The sequence below is a fragment of the Melospiza melodia genome, chromosome 11 (genome assembly GCF_035770615.1).
Source record: "Melospiza melodia melodia isolate bMelMel2 chromosome 11, bMelMel2.pri, whole genome shotgun sequence".
NCBI lineage: Eukaryota > Metazoa > Chordata > Aves > Passeriformes > Passerellidae > Melospiza > Melospiza melodia.
In genome coordinates this window covers 4,167,062-4,181,525 of record NC_086204.1, presented here as the reverse complement: position 1 = coordinate 4,181,525, position 14,464 = coordinate 4,167,062, and the positions used below count along the sequence as shown (strand labels likewise).

At 61.2% G+C, this 14,464-nt stretch overlaps 1 protein-coding gene across 1 annotated transcript; it reads left to right on the top strand.

Moving 5' to 3' along the window:
* The first annotated feature begins 2,261 nt into the window (after positions 1–2,261).
* On the top strand, positions 2,262–12,625 carry QSOX1 (quiescin sulfhydryl oxidase 1). Its single transcript, XM_063165371.1, has 12 exons — positions 2,262–2,529; positions 4,671–4,771; positions 6,074–6,122; positions 6,300–6,402; positions 7,186–7,276; positions 7,506–7,651; positions 8,069–8,206; positions 8,338–8,467; positions 10,216–10,338; positions 10,448–10,592; positions 10,829–11,008; positions 11,358–12,625. The coding sequence occupies exons 1-12, from the start codon at positions 2,262–2,264 to the stop codon at positions 12,080–12,082; spliced, it is 2,199 nt and encodes a 732-aa protein (XP_063021441.1). The 3' UTR covers positions 12,083–12,625.
* Positions 12,626–14,464: the final 1,839 nt, after the last annotated feature.

Below are 14,464 nucleotides of genomic sequence, written 5' to 3'. Positions count from 1 at the left end.
TGCTATTATTTCATCTTGGTTGCTTTCAAATCCAACTTTAAAAAAGAGTTGTTTCAAAGCCTCTGCTTCATCTTTGGCTTCACAGGTCATGCCCTGGGTCAGGGGGTTCTGCAATGAAAATATGTCTCTTCCCAGTGTGAGGTGCAAGAAAAGCCTCATCTCTTGCTTTGCAGCAGCATTCAAAGGAAAAAAAGGATTTTTGGGCAAGTCTGTGCCTGGAAAACTCCACACCCTGCTGCTGAAGGAGGCTATTACCTGGGGAGCCTTGGGGATGGGACGTGCCAGCTGGGCAGCGGGGTCGTGGGTAGCAGCCCAGCTGTTCCCAGGGCAGCAGGAAGCAGGACCATCCCCACCCCAGGGCTCAGAGGATGAGCAATGGCATGGCTCACCTCCAAAAGAGCTGGAGCCCCGGGCTGGGCTGTGGGCTCTTGCCCCTTCACCTTGCTTTTGCATCTAAAAAAAGGATTCAAGGAATTTGGGCTGCCTGGAAGGAAGGGGTGAGCTGGATGGGGAGGATGCTGGCAATTATGCTAGCACTGAGCACCTCTCCTTTGCCTTGATAACCTAATCAAGCTGATGAGCCCTTAAAATAAGGCTTTGACCTAGGGGGAAGATAACGGTGGTGATCTCCCTGAACATGGAGATTTTTGCATTTTAATCACCAGCTGGATGAGGACAAGTCCTGGCAAAGCCTTTCTCTGTCAGTAGTGAGGTACCACCTTTGAGAGCAGCCCTGCACAGGCTGGGCTGTGTCTCTCTGCCTCCTGGTTAGACAGTGAGGCGTGATAATCCCTTAAGGACTTAATTACAGCTGGCAGGGCTGGAGCAAGACATCTTCAGCCCCATTCCCATCAGCCTGGACCCACAGAAGATGGGTGGGAGCAATCCCCTGGGTTGTGTCTACCACGCTCTGTCCCCCCAGGCCAGCCTGTGTCAGGGAGCCCTGTCGTTTCCTGGAGATGTTCCCGGTGTGGAGCCCCTGCCCTCCACTGCCTCGGCGAGCCCGGGCTCTGGCAGGCTTGTTTTTCTAGCATGGCAAGTCTGCCTGAAATGCCTAGGTGGGGCCCAGCATGGATAATGGCCTTCCTGGGGACAGAGCCAGCAACAAGCCCTCAGCAGCCATGGGCACCCCAATTCCCGGAGGTTCCCTGGCCTCAGGGGCTGGGGAGGGAGCGGAGGGCTGGATTTTGGGGCTGTGTCCACCCTGGCAGTGCCTGGCTCTGCCCCGGAGCACTGAGCAACGGGCACCTTCCGTCTGGGGCTGGGAGCCGGTGACGTGTGTGCGTGCGTGAGCGAGGGCACGGCTTGGCCTGGCCGGGAGGATGGAATCACGGAATCCTGGAACGGCCTGGGCTGGAAAGGATCCTAAAGAACATCTAGCTGTCATCCTGCCGACCCTTCCACTGCCACAGGTTGCTCCAAGTTCCATCCAGCCTGGCCCGGAACATTTCCAGGGATGGGGCATCCTCTGGGCAACCTGTGCCAGGGCCTCACCGCCCTCACAGGGAAGTTTGGTTTTTTCCCCCTAATATCTAATCTAACTCTCAGTTTGAAGACATTCCATTGAAGGGGCCACTGGGGGTGGAAGGCTGCTTTTTTGAGATGTAGAGCTGGATTTTGTGGGTGTCAGAGGATATCCTTGCTGAGTATTGCTGGTAGGTTTGGGGACAGGGCAGGGATGTCTGCAGGCTGCCCATTCCACAGGGTGTCCAGGTGGTGCCCAGTGACGCTGGCTGATGTCAGGGTATCTGACCAGGGCGCTGCCCTCGGGGTGCTCGTGCTGGTGACAAAATGCATTTTGGGGCTGAATCAGCTGCCTTCACCATTGCACCATCACAGATTCATTTAGGTTGGCTGGGCCAAACACCACCCTGCCAACCAGACCGTGTCACTCAGAGCCACGTCCACTCTTTCCTTAAACACCTCCAGGAACCATGACTGCACCACCTCGCTGGGCAGTCCTCGCTTTATCAGAATTGTATCATTTCATGCCATTTGTCCCCTCACGGAAGGATAACACCGCAGCAAAGGGCGAGGGGGGCAGCGCTGTGCTCCTCGCCATGCTGTGAGGGGCTGCAGGCCTACGCGGGCCGGTGCCGGGGCTGCGGGCGCGCGTTCGTGCCCGCGGCCGCTGTGGGGCTTCCCCGCGCCGGCCCCGCCCCGGCCGCGGCCCCGGTGCCGGCCCCGCCCTGGGGGCGGTGCTACGGGCGGCTCCGGGCGCTAAAGGCGGCTCCGGGCGGTGCCGGCCGGCCTGGCGGGCGATGTGGCGGCGGCGGGCGCGGGCCGGGGGCCGCGGGGGGCCGGCGGCTCTCCCGCCGCTCCTGCTGCTTTTCCTGCTGCTCCGGGTGCCCGCGGCGCGGCCCGGCCGCCTCTACTCGGCCTCTGACCCCCTGGATCTGCTGGGGCCGGAGGCGGAGGGGCGGCTGCTGGGCTCCAGCAGCGCTTGGGCCGTCGAGTTCTTCGCCTCCTGGTGCGGGCACTGCATCCACTTCGCGCCCACATGGCGGGCCCTGGCCCACGACATCCGCGGTGAGTCCCCGGCCGCGCTGGCCCCGCTTCCCCTCATCCCCGCCTGCCCTCCCCGATCGGCTCCGCGATCCCTCCGTGCCCTTGACGTTGTTACCCCCTCACCCCTTATCCCTGTCTCTGTCCTCTTCCCTCAGCACCCGCTGTCTCTGCCCCGGCACTGTCAAATTCCCCTGCAGCTCTGTTCATCTCAGCACCCCTAAATCGTCCTCCCTGTGTCCCTGCACAGGGGTCCCGCTTCCCCCAAGACCGGGAGCATCCTGCAGTCCCTCCTGCGTCCTTGCCCGTCCTCCTCCTCTCTGCCCGCGCCCTTAAATCCTCCCTGCATCCCGGGCTCTGCATCCTCGTTCCCGTGAGCATCCCTACATCCCGTGTCCTTCCCCGCGCCGTCCCTCAATCCGCTCTGCCCTACCCTCTGTCAGCCCCCCCAGATCCCCCCGCGGCCCAGCTCCAGCCTCCCTGGAACGTCAGCCCGGTGGGAAGGCCCTGCTCCCTCCCGGTGTCCAGGTTCCCCCGCACCATACCCAGGCCTGGCTCAGCAGCATCCCTGCACCCCCTTTGGTAGGGAAAAGCTCGGGACTGGGCTTTGGGGGGTCCCGCTGCCCCCCAGACTTTCCAGTGCCAGCAGATAGGGCCGGCAGGTTGCTGGGCGCTGATCCCAGCTGGTTTGTTCCCGGCTTTGACCTTGATGCCCGGCGTGGCCGGTGCCAGCCGCGCCTGGGGACCCGCACACCCCGCTGCTGGGCCCCTCGTCCTGCCGGGACTCATCCTGCCTCCCCCGGCATCCCGGGGCTCTCCCTGTTATTGCACTAATTGATACAGCGCGCTGGCTGCCGCATGAGTCAGGCGGCCGGCCGGGCATCCCGTCCCTCCGAGGGGATGCCGTCCCTCCCTGGGCATGCCGTCAGAGCTCCCCAGCGGGCAGGATGTGAGGAATGGGGTGCGTGCCCGGGCCCCGCGGGGCAATGCCGGCTCTCCTGGCCCCTCTCCAAAAGAGGGCTCCCCCAGGGCTCCCTGCTCCTGAGGCCGAGCGCGGATGGTGTGCCCACGGAGGCGGGGCGGGGAAGCCACCCCCGTGCTGCTCAGCAGCCTCGCTGCCATTCCCACGGGTGGATGTTCGTGGGAGTGGGCTGGACGGACGGGGAGGATGCTGGGGTGACCTGTGGACACCACGTGCAGATGAGTATGGGAACATGCCTGGCTCCCTGTCACCGGCTCTCCTGTGCCACGAGTGCCAGGGCGGTGGGAAGCAGCTCACCTGTCCCGGCAGCTGCGACACGGGACAGTGTTTCCCTGCCTCCAGCATGCTCCTGGCCTAGGGCAGCATGGGCTCCATCTGTGTGCCAGTGCCATGGCCCTCCCTGTCCCACTCTCAGGACAGACAAGGTGTCCTATACTATAAATAAGCCATTTCAGAGCTTTACTCTCCATTTTCCTGCTGGTTTTCAGAGGCTGCTGCTTAAAATACCTCCATGCCCCTTTTTGTTCACGTGTTTTACCCCAGGGGCCTGCTGTTCTTCACTGGGGAGTCACAAATAGGGAGTGGATGCAGAGAACCTGGGCAGGCTCTGTGGCAGTGCCCTGGCCTGGCTGCTGGTTTTGTGTTGTTCCCTCTTGGTTATCAGCTATGCCCTTGGTCTGGGGTGAGACAAACTGGAGCCTGTGTTCCTTGCTCTCCCTGAGCTGTGGCTAGCCATCCCTCCCCTTCTCCTGGTGTCCTCTTCCCGGGAGCTGGGGCAGAGGCTGGACAGGCAGAACCAGCCGGGCAGGCAGTGTTGGGTAGAGCCGCCTGTGCTCCGGCACTGGCAGAGCAGGGCGTGCAAAGCCGGCTCCCGCCTCACACGGCTTTCCCTGTGTTCCTGCTGCCTGGAAAGTAGGGCACCACACACCAGCACAGAGCACAGCCCTGGTGTTTGGGCTTGGAAACCATCAGTCACTGTCCTGTGAGGGGCAAGCAGTGCTTTTGGGACAGGAGGATCTCTGCTGGTGGAGATCCCCTTGCGAGGGGCAAGCAGTGGTTCTTGGACAGGAGGATCTCTGCCCCTGGAGATCCCTCCTGTCTCCACAAACACTCGTGAGGAGAACAGTGGTTTTGGGGCCATGGGGGTGCTGAGCTGTGCTGACCTCATCCTCTGTCCCTGCAGAATGGAGGCCTGCAGTGATCCTGGCAGCCATCGACTGCGCCGACGAGGACAACCAGCAAGTGTGCTCCGATTTTGGGATCACCGGCTTCCCCACCATGAAGGTGAGGCAGTGTGTGCTGGGTACTGGCTGGGCTTCACTGTGCTTTGCCTTCTGGCTTGTCCCTGTCTTGCTTAATCAGCTTGACAGGGGTATTGCACCAAAATGCACCCCTTGGGGCTTTGCAGGCTGAAGCTGTTTCACCCTTCCCCAAAACAATGCTGTGTCCTGGCTGCAGCCGGTGCAACTGCTGAGCGATGGAGCAACGAGGAGGGGGGAAAGCCAAAACGGTGTTTTGTGGTGAAATACAGGGGCTGGATCTCTGCTAGGATGAGGGAGACTCTGAATCCTGAGTTGGAAACACTTGAGAAAGGCTGCTTGAGGGCAGAGCGAGGTTGCAGGCACAGGTTTTGGAGGAGGGCACAGGGATGCTGCGGGAGGTTGGAACTCCTGGGAGCCTCCTGTGCAGGCTGGCAAGGAGCCACCCCTTCTCCTGGGCCTGTGCCCAGCCCTTCAGCTGTGTCAACACAGCTTCTGCAGAGCTTCCCGCTGCAAACAGAGCCTTGCTCCAACACAAGCAACGAAGCCAAAGCACTTCAGGTGCCACAACCAGCATTTAAACCAGGATTGCCTTGAGATGGAATGGGCAGGGATGAGGGTTTTATCAGACATGCCTTCAGTCCCAGCTTACAGGCTCAGCTCCAGGTGGGGTCAGATCTAGGGTTTTTCAGACAGGTTGGCTTGGCCCCAGCCCTGCCCTGGGGTCTCACTGAGTGCCCCCTGCCCTGGGACACCGGAGATGGAAACATCTCCTGGGGCAGGGACATTGTGCTGATGTGGCTGTGCCAAGATGTCACCTGCTTCACATCCCGTGTCCCTGCCGAGCACCTTTTGCAAACAGTCCCAGCTCCCAGCCCAGCCTGCAAAGCAAACACCTGGCTGATGCAACCTGGTGTTGCTGCTCTGGCTCTGCCCTGGTTGCTGAGCCACTGTGGGAGGCCAGGAGTGGAAAAACTCTCTTTTTCCTACCTTATCAGAGCTCTGGAGCAGGGAGACTGGTTTGCAGGACTGGGAAAGTTCCAGCTGCCTCCCTGGGATCCCTGGAGACACCTGCTCCACTGCCTGCCAGTGCTCAGCCCTTGGCTGGACATGGCTCCCAGCCCATGCCTGCATCCCTCCCGTCTGGGGGATGCCCCAAAAGATGGGGACATGACTGGGAGCTTCCTCTGTGCTGGCTCATGTCAGTTAGCATGCTGTGGGGAAACTGGGGCAGAGCTGGGAGCCTCATCCTGCTGGGTTGCACTGCCTCTTGTCCCACTCCAAACACTCACTCCAGTTTCCCCTTGTGTTTTTTTTCCCTTTTCAGTTCTTCAGAGCTTTTAGCAAGAAGCCAGAGGATGGGATAAGGATTACTAGTGAGTATTCAGAGCCATGGGATTTTCTACCCTGGTGTGAATGGCCCTGCTGCCCACACCTCCCATACACTGCAATATCAGGGAGCTCTGGGGGGCAGCTCCAGGCAGCTTCCCTGGGCTCAACCCCTGGGATTGGCTTCCCCAGGGCTGACCCCTTGGTGTCCTGTCCCCCTGCAGATCCCAGTGCCACTGTCGAGGACCTGCGCCACGCCATCATCACCAACCTTGAGCAGAGCCAGGATGCCTGGCCACCCGCCTGTCCTCCGCTGGAGCCAGCAAGGTAGGGGCAGCAGGGGGCCAGGGTGGCCTCTGTCCCATGGGGAGCAGGTTTCTGGGGAAATCCTGAGCCCAGGATGAGCAAGGAGCAGCTACTGCATCACCCAGATCCCAGGGAGATGCCCTGGCCAGTGTTGAGCTGTGTCCATGGCCCAGACAAGATGGGCCATGTTGTTGCATCTCCTAATGAACCTGCTCATCAGACTTAGAGCAAGTAATTCCTGGGCCCCAAGGTCTTTGGGACATGGCAGTGTCATACCATGCTGAGTGAGGCTGTGTTAGAAGCTCTTTCCTGTCCTGAAAAAGGGTTTTCTTGATTCTGTACAATTTTGTTGGTATCTGAGTTGTCCTTGCTGGATGCAAGCAGTTGCTGCATTGTCCTGAGAGGGAGCCTTTGGACTTCCCAGAGCAGTGGTCGAGCCAGGCACCTGCCTCAGATACTCTGGTTCCTCTGTGTCTTAGAAAAAACAAACCAGCCCTGGTTCAAGTTCATTGCTGATTTTTTTCCCTGGGTGAGCCTACAGCTCCCTCCTGCCTGCCCTGCCTGTGCTTTGTTTTCTACCTCGTTGGCCAAGCCCAGTGGGTTTTGGTTTTCAAAGCCTGTGAACCAGAGCAGAAAACTAGGCTGGAAACTTCAGCAGGAGGAGTTGCCTGCTCAGTGGGGCTGATCCTGCAGCAGCATTCCCTGCCAAATCCCAGTGAGCAAGGCTGGAGCTCCTTGTGAGGGGGAGGGCAGAGCATCCTGCTGATGCTGGGGCACCTGCTGCCGTCCTCCTGTCTCCTGCAGCGCCGAGGAGGTTCGCACCTTCTTCCAGAGGAACAAGGACCAGTACCTGGCACTCATCTTTGAGAAGAGCAACTCCTTCGTGGGCAGAGAGGTGGGTACAGCTCCATTTATCCCCCACTTCTCTTGGAGCCTGTGTGCCTGCTGCCTGATAACTCCCGGGTGCCTGTGGCAGGGCAGCTCTCTCCAGGAAGCCTCCCTGCCCAGCCTGCACGCAGCTTAGCCAGTGCCAGGTGTTACACAGGGCACTGGACAGCTCTGCTGCCTCCCTGGTGGGGCTGGGCATTCCCTCTGCCCCCCTCATCTGACCCTGGGGCTTGCAGGTGGCCCTGGACATGCTGCAGTACGAGAACATTGCAGTGAGGAGGGTGCTGAGCAGCGAGGAGGAGCTCGTGCAGAAGTTTGGTGTCACCTCCTTCCCCTCTGGATACCTGCTCCTCCGCAATGGCTCCTTCTCCCGCCTGCCTGTGTGAGTGTGGGGCACGGCGGGGTGGCTCTGGGGGTGCTGCTGGGGTGCCAGCCTTGTGCCCCATCTCTCTGTGCACCTCTGTACTTGTGGGAAGGTGCATTAGGAACGGGACTGGCTGGTGGCAGGTTGCTGGTGGGCACTGAACTGCACTGCCAGCCCCGGCTGGAGCTGGAACACGGGAAAATCCTTGTGACTGAGCCATTCCCTTCCCACATCTGCCTGGAGGTGGCATGAAAAGGCTGCCTGGGGCTCAGCTCTGCTCTAGGATGTAAGTCTGCCCACTGCTGGGGCAGATGGAGAGTATGGAGCACCCCATGCTCCCTCCCCAGGCCTGAACTACCCACTTGGCCAAGCCTTCATCTCCTTGGGGTCAGGTTTGGGAGGGACGAGGGACTTAGCGCTTCTCCCTCCCGGCAGGCACATCGAGGCGCGCTCCTTCTACACCTACTACCTGCGCACGCTCACGGGCATCACCCGCGGCTCCTACAAGCTGAACGCCACGGCCAGCAGCCTCAACGACAGCGACCGTGTGGCACATCCCCTGCGAGCCGACCGGTCAGAGCCTGCCTCCCCCTGCTGGGCAACCCGGGCCGGGCGGGCGAGGGGCTGGCGCTGGGAAAAGCCCTGGGGTTTGTGAGGATTAGCTCCGTGGCTGATGGAGCCTCGTGTTGTGCTGCCCTCCCCAGCTCCAAGCTGTACATGGCCGACCTGGAGTCGGCGCTGCACTACTCGCTGCGGGTGGAGGCCGCCCGGCCCTCCTCGCTGTCGGGAGCACAGCTGGCTGCCTTCAAGTGCTACGTGGCCACGCTGGTGAAGGTGAGGAGCTCTGGGTGTTGGGGGGGAACTGCCTGTGCCTCCATTTGTGTGTCTGTGATGTGCAAACAGTGCAGGCCACCGTGCCCCAGCACTCACTAGTAGTGGAGCGTGGCAGTCTGGTGTGGGCCCTGTGTCCTGGTGCTCAGTGTGTACCATGGCAGTCCTCGTCCTTGTGGATCTCCAAACTCAGCCCAGAGTCCCAGAGGGAGCTAAGAGTGTTTCAAACAAGGTGGGTGTTTCCAGCTTTGGCAGTGGGATCATCACCTGCAGGAGGTGTTGAGGCAGGAGGTCTTTTCAGAAGAGAGGCTGTCACCTGCTGGGCTGTCAGAGATGGTCACAGGGGTTTGTTGCTCTGATCTGGATGCTCAGCTCCAGGAGCCAGTCTCTGCAGGCTGCTTTGATAATAGTCCAGGAAAGGAACTCCCACTCTGAGTCAGGCTCCAGACAAGTCTAATTTAAGGTCTCCTTTTTTCTTCTATGTTGGGCCTGGCACAGCTGAAGTGCCCCTGAGAGTTTTGAGCCAGCACAAGCAGGGCAGTTTAATTTCCTGCTGTGAAGGAGTCCTGCTGCATTTGGCTGGTTCCTCCACTGAGGCTGCAGGAGCCCTGTCTCCATCCCAATCCCTGTCACAGCCCAGGCTGCTTGGCAGACTGGGGCCATGTCCTCCTTCTTTGCTCCCTCCTTTGTCACCCAGGGTCTCAGGCTCAGTTTGGACCTTGCATGGCCCTCACTGATGTGCAGGACACCCCACATCTGCTGTCCCCCAGGAAAGAGCTCCAGACACGTGCCTTAAGCCCTCAGAGCTTCATGTGGTTCCTCTGCTTGCCCTCACTCTTTCTCCCTTCAATGTGAACTACAGAAATAGGGAAATAAATCCCCGTGACACCAGCTCCCTGCCCATGGGTACAAGAGTGCTGGGGAGCAGCAATGGTTTTATTTGATCCATTTTTAATTCTTCCTGCCAAGCTTCCCCTCGATGAGCTGCAGCAGTGGGTGGTGGGTGCTGGTGCTTCCCTGGGGACGCTGAGCCAGCACTGCCATTGCCCTGCTCATCCACAGGACGGAGCAGCAGCCCCAGGATTGCAGCCCTGGGCTCAGCCTGGGGGAGCTCAGCCTGCAGGTCCCAGCCTTAACCCTTGCACTCCCAAGAGGTATTAAAGGAAAGGAAATGGGGAAAAGTCCTAATGGGGGAAAAATGGTTCCTGAGGCAGGGAATCACACAGCAAAGCCTTGTGTGCAAGGATTCAGGGGGCACTGTGTTTGCAGCACAACTGCCAGGTCACAGATAACTCCCCTGCAAATTTGGGTATTTTCATGTGATTCCCCATGAGCCTGGGAGGAAGAACAGCTCAGACTCAGCAAACTCCTCCTTCTTTTCACTTCTCCTTTGCTTCTGTTGTGTGCTGGTGTGCCCTCCTCCCCACAGGTCAGTCAGTCTGTCTGTCTGTCGGTGGCACAGGATGCCAGGCTGCTTCTCTCCCAGGAGTGGTTTTACAGTGCAGCTGCTAATCGGCTTGGCCAGACTTATGGACAGAGTGGCTTTTTGCCTCCCTCACTTGGGGCTTGGAGCCTGAGCATCCACACAGGGGCCTTGCCACCCCTATGGGGGTGGAGGGACAAGCTGCAGCCCCCAGCCCCTCAGAGATAGGCACCAAAACCTTGCCAGGACCAGCAGAGAGGATGCTGGTGCTGCCCTGTTGCTCCCAGGATGAAATCTGTGTTTTCTCAGCCCTGTCCCCCCTCTGCAGTACTTCCCAGGGCGCCCCTGCGTGCAGACCTACCTGCAGACTCTGGATGCCTGGCTGAGGAACTGGACAGAGCCCGAGCTGCCCCGCACAGTTCTGAAGGAGGCCATGAAGAATAACAGAGATGTAAGATGCCCATGGGAACCCCCAGCCCTTGCTCTCCTCACCCCTGCCCCTTGCCCCCCAGCTGGCACTGCCTGCCAGCCCCATCACACCGTGTCCATCTGTCCTCCAGGCCTCCCACCCCTCGGTGCTCCCCACCAACGTGACCTGGGTGGGCTGCCAGGGCAGTGAGCGCCACTTCCGTGGCTACCCCTGTGGGCTCTGGACCATCTTCCACCTGCTGACTGTGCAGGCTGCCCAGAACGGCCCTGACAAAGGTACTGCAGTCCCTGGGGGATCAGGGGCTCAGGGAGGGAGTGTCCAGCTGAGCTCTGGCACGGGCAGGGATGCTGCCTGTGGACAAAGGCTTGTTTCACCTGCTTCATCTCATCCAGGGGCAGTTTCCATGGGGGGACAAGACAGAGAATTGGGGTGTGGGGTTGCTACCTTAGCTGTGGGACTGTGGTGGTGGCACAGAGGGGTCCAGGCTCACCCCTGTGCTCTGCTCCCCCAGAGTTACCCCTGGAGGTGCTGAGCACCATGCGCTGCTACGTCCGGCACTTCTTCGGCTGCCAGGAGTGTGCCGAGCACTTTGAGGCCATGGCAGCCCAGTCCATGGACAGGGTGGCCAGCAGGGAGGAGGCCATCCTCTGGCTCTGGTCACACCACAACGAGGTCAACGCTCGCCTGGCAGGTAAGGGGGGCTGCCACCAGGGGAGCTGAGCTGGAGGAACATCCCTTCCCTCCTCCTGCATGGGTCTGGCAAATGGCTGTGGGGTGTATCAGTGGGGACATCCTGTTGTTATTGTCCCCCATCCCAGGGGACAGCAGCTGGTCATGCAGCATCAGATGGCCCCAGAGATTCAGATGGATCTTACATGCTCCTTACAGGGAGCTTCCCAAAGCTGCTGTTTGCCCTTGGAGGACCTCTCCTCCCGAGGAGGCTCCTCTGAATGTCCCCATCCCCAGCTGCTGGATCCTCCGGGGTGTTGATACAGGGGGAGGGTGCATCACACGTCCCGTCTAACCTCCGCTCCCTGCAGGAGGTGACACGGAGGACCCCAAATTCCCCAAGCTGCAGTGGCCTCCGCCGGACCTGTGTCCCCAGTGCCACAAGGAGGAGCGGGGGGTCCACGCCTGGGAGGAGCCGGCCGTGGTCACCTTCCTCAAGGCACACTTCTCCCCGACCAACATCTACATGGACTACGCCGAGCCCGACCCCATCCCCGCGGCCAGGGAGGGGACCGGCGCCAGGCTGGGCACGGAGGGCTCGCGGGAGGAGCGGGGCAGAGGAGAGGAGGAGGAGAAGGAGGCCGAGGGAGAGCCGAGGGCGCCGGGGCACCCGGGCTCCCCCGAGCCGCGGCGCCCCAGCATCGTGCGGCTGAACCCCAGGCTGCGCGACGGGAGCGAGGACATCGTGGACCTGGATTCCTTCAGCGAGCAGCACTTCAAGAGCCAGGCGCTGCGAGCGGCCGCGGGCCGGCGCCGCCGCATCAGCAAGCGGGACACCATGGCCCTGCCCGCGGGCAGGGAGCGCCGCCGCGCCGCCGGCGTCCTGCTCCGGGACCGCGAGGAGGAGGAGGAGGCTGCGGAGGGCCTGCGCAGGAGCCCCTGGCTGCGGGTGCTGGGATTGGGCTTCTCCCGCCTGGACATCAGCCTGTGCGTGGCCCTGTACTTCCTCTCCTCCATGTGCCTGCTGGGCATGTACACCTTCTTCCGCCTGCGCACCCGCGCCCGGAAAGGCCGCCCCGGCTTCCCCATGGCCTGAGAGGGGCTGGGGGCTTCCTAGGGTGGGTGAGCTGCTGAGGCAGGACAGCCCTGGGACAGCGCTTTGTGCCACAGCGGGCGGGGCTCTGGCACGGCCCCCTCAGGAGCTGTCCTGCTAAGGCCTCACCCGGTGTAAGGGGTGCAAGGCTCTTTTTGGGAGGAAGGAGGTGTCAGAGCATCCCCTTCCCAGTCATTGTGCCATGTTTTTGGGCGTGTGGGAGCTGGGACATGAACGGTGGTTTGTGTTCTGGCACCCAGCTGCCCTCAGGCGCTCCCTGGCACTGGGCTGGTTTCACACTGGGAGCCCAGTCCTGTGCTGGAGAGCAGCCCATCGGGGTCCAACCACTAGTGGGGTCTGGAGGGTGCAGGTTTAGCCCCCCAAAAAGGGGACACTGCTGGGTGGGGGCAGCAGTCATGGGTTCAGATGCATTTTGTGTCCCCTCTCTTTGAGATGTGGCCCGGCGCCTCCCCATCTTTGCTCGCCCCCTCCCCACGCTGTTGTTCGTTCTCTGCTTGTCTTAGTGGAATAAATTATTTTTGCCGATGCCTGCCCTGCCCTGCTGTGTCGGCTGGTCCCTGCCACGTGGGTGTGCTGGACTACCCCGCCCCATTCCTGGTGTCCCTGCTGCTCCTGCCTCCTCCCCACCCTGGGAAGAGCACTTGCTTTAAAAATCCTTTCAATATTTTTCATTACCATTGTATGTTTTCTCCTGCCTTTTGCTTGGGGATGATGCCTCTGGGCAGCCGCCCTCTGTACATCCCCAGGGCTGGGATGGCTCCTGGTTTCTCCTCAAGCAGGAGGAGGCGGAGGAAGCTGCTGGAATAAAGTTGGCACGAGTTGCGGAGCTGCAGCTCCGTGCTGACCGTGCCCGTGCTCCGAGCACGGAGACACACGGCAGCATCCCTGGGGACCAGGACTCCCGTGGGTGTGGGCCCCCTGCGCCTGTCCCCGATTCTCTCTGCCCTTTTATCCTTGTTAGGAATCATTAAGGAAAATGGTTGTTTTCCAGAGCCGGGGCCGGGGCCATCTGCTCTCCCAGCGCTGTCTAAATCCCCCTGTAACAAATTCATTGGGATTACGCTGCCCTCCCCTAATCCTGGCCCATCCCCCCGCGTGGGGGATTTAAAAGGATTAGAGCCCGGCCGATAATAAACTTTATTAAGGGGGAGGGGGGGTGTCAATCCGATTTGGAGCCTTTTTCTTGATATCTTCACTTTGCCCAGGTGGGAGGCTGGCGGCATGGGGAGGAGGGCGCTCAGCTCTGCCGCTGCGATCTCTGGCTCCTCCGGCCCTTCCTCCCTCACCTGCCCGTCAAATAAAGTGTGTCCTTCCGTCTTTCCTTTAGTGTTTGTGCGTGGTCCCGCCTCCAGGCGTTGCGGAGCTGGCATCCGCGTCCTGCCGGCTCTGTCCCTCTCGGCCAGGGGCTGGGGCCGGCCCGGAGCGGGGCTGGGGCTCCCCCGAGCCGGTGATGGATGGGCAGGGTCTGAGCGCCGCAGCCCTGCTGCCTCCTTCTCCTTGATTTCCCTGGGGGGTTCGCCCCCAGCATCAATAACCCCCCCTCGCCAGCTGCTCCCCTGTGTGGGATTGCGGTGTGGGGCTGCCCGCGGCCACCTCAGCCCCAAACGCCGCTGTGGGGCGGGCAGGGGGTGCAGCAGGTGCGGGAGGGGGGATTAGGGCCGGGGAGGTGGGCGCTGCCGGAAGGGGTTAGCGGGATGCCCAGATTAGCATCCCCGGCAGGCCCAAGCTGCTGTGCGCGCAGGAAAAAGAGAGTCCGGTAAATGGACTTTCCGTAATCCTGTTTGGTGCAGTCCCGATCCTCCCGGGCCCGGCTCTCCCGGCCTGTGGCACCGGGCTGTCCCCCTCCAACACCGGGGAGCCCCAGTGCGGGGCTGCTGCAGGCTCGGAGTGTCCCCACTCTGTGTCCCCACACTGTGTCCCCCTCTCGGCATGACTTGGGGACAGGTCCCCCCTCAGCCCTGCGCGGCTGGAGCTGCTGTGGCCACACTCGCAGGTGGCACAGGCTGTCCTGGGGACCCAGCCCGAGCCCCCGAGGTGCCCTCCCTGATGGGGTCACCCCTTCCCGGCTCTGCCTCGGCTCCCTGGGGCTAATTACCCAAATGGCCTCAGGGGCGGCCGCTATTCCCTAACACAATTTACCCTCAAGTGCAATTTAATTTTCCGCCAGGCCGGTGGCCAGCCCCCCGCGCAGCCAGGCACCTTCCCAGCCCTTCAGCGCTCGCTCCCTCCAGCCCTGCCCGTCTTCCCTCTCCCTCCTCGGCACAGGAACGAGCCCTTCTCCGCCGGCATCCCCGCGCTGCAGCCATAAAACCACCGGGGCTTCGCTGAGCGCCGATTAATTTTCAATTACAATTAGCAACGCCC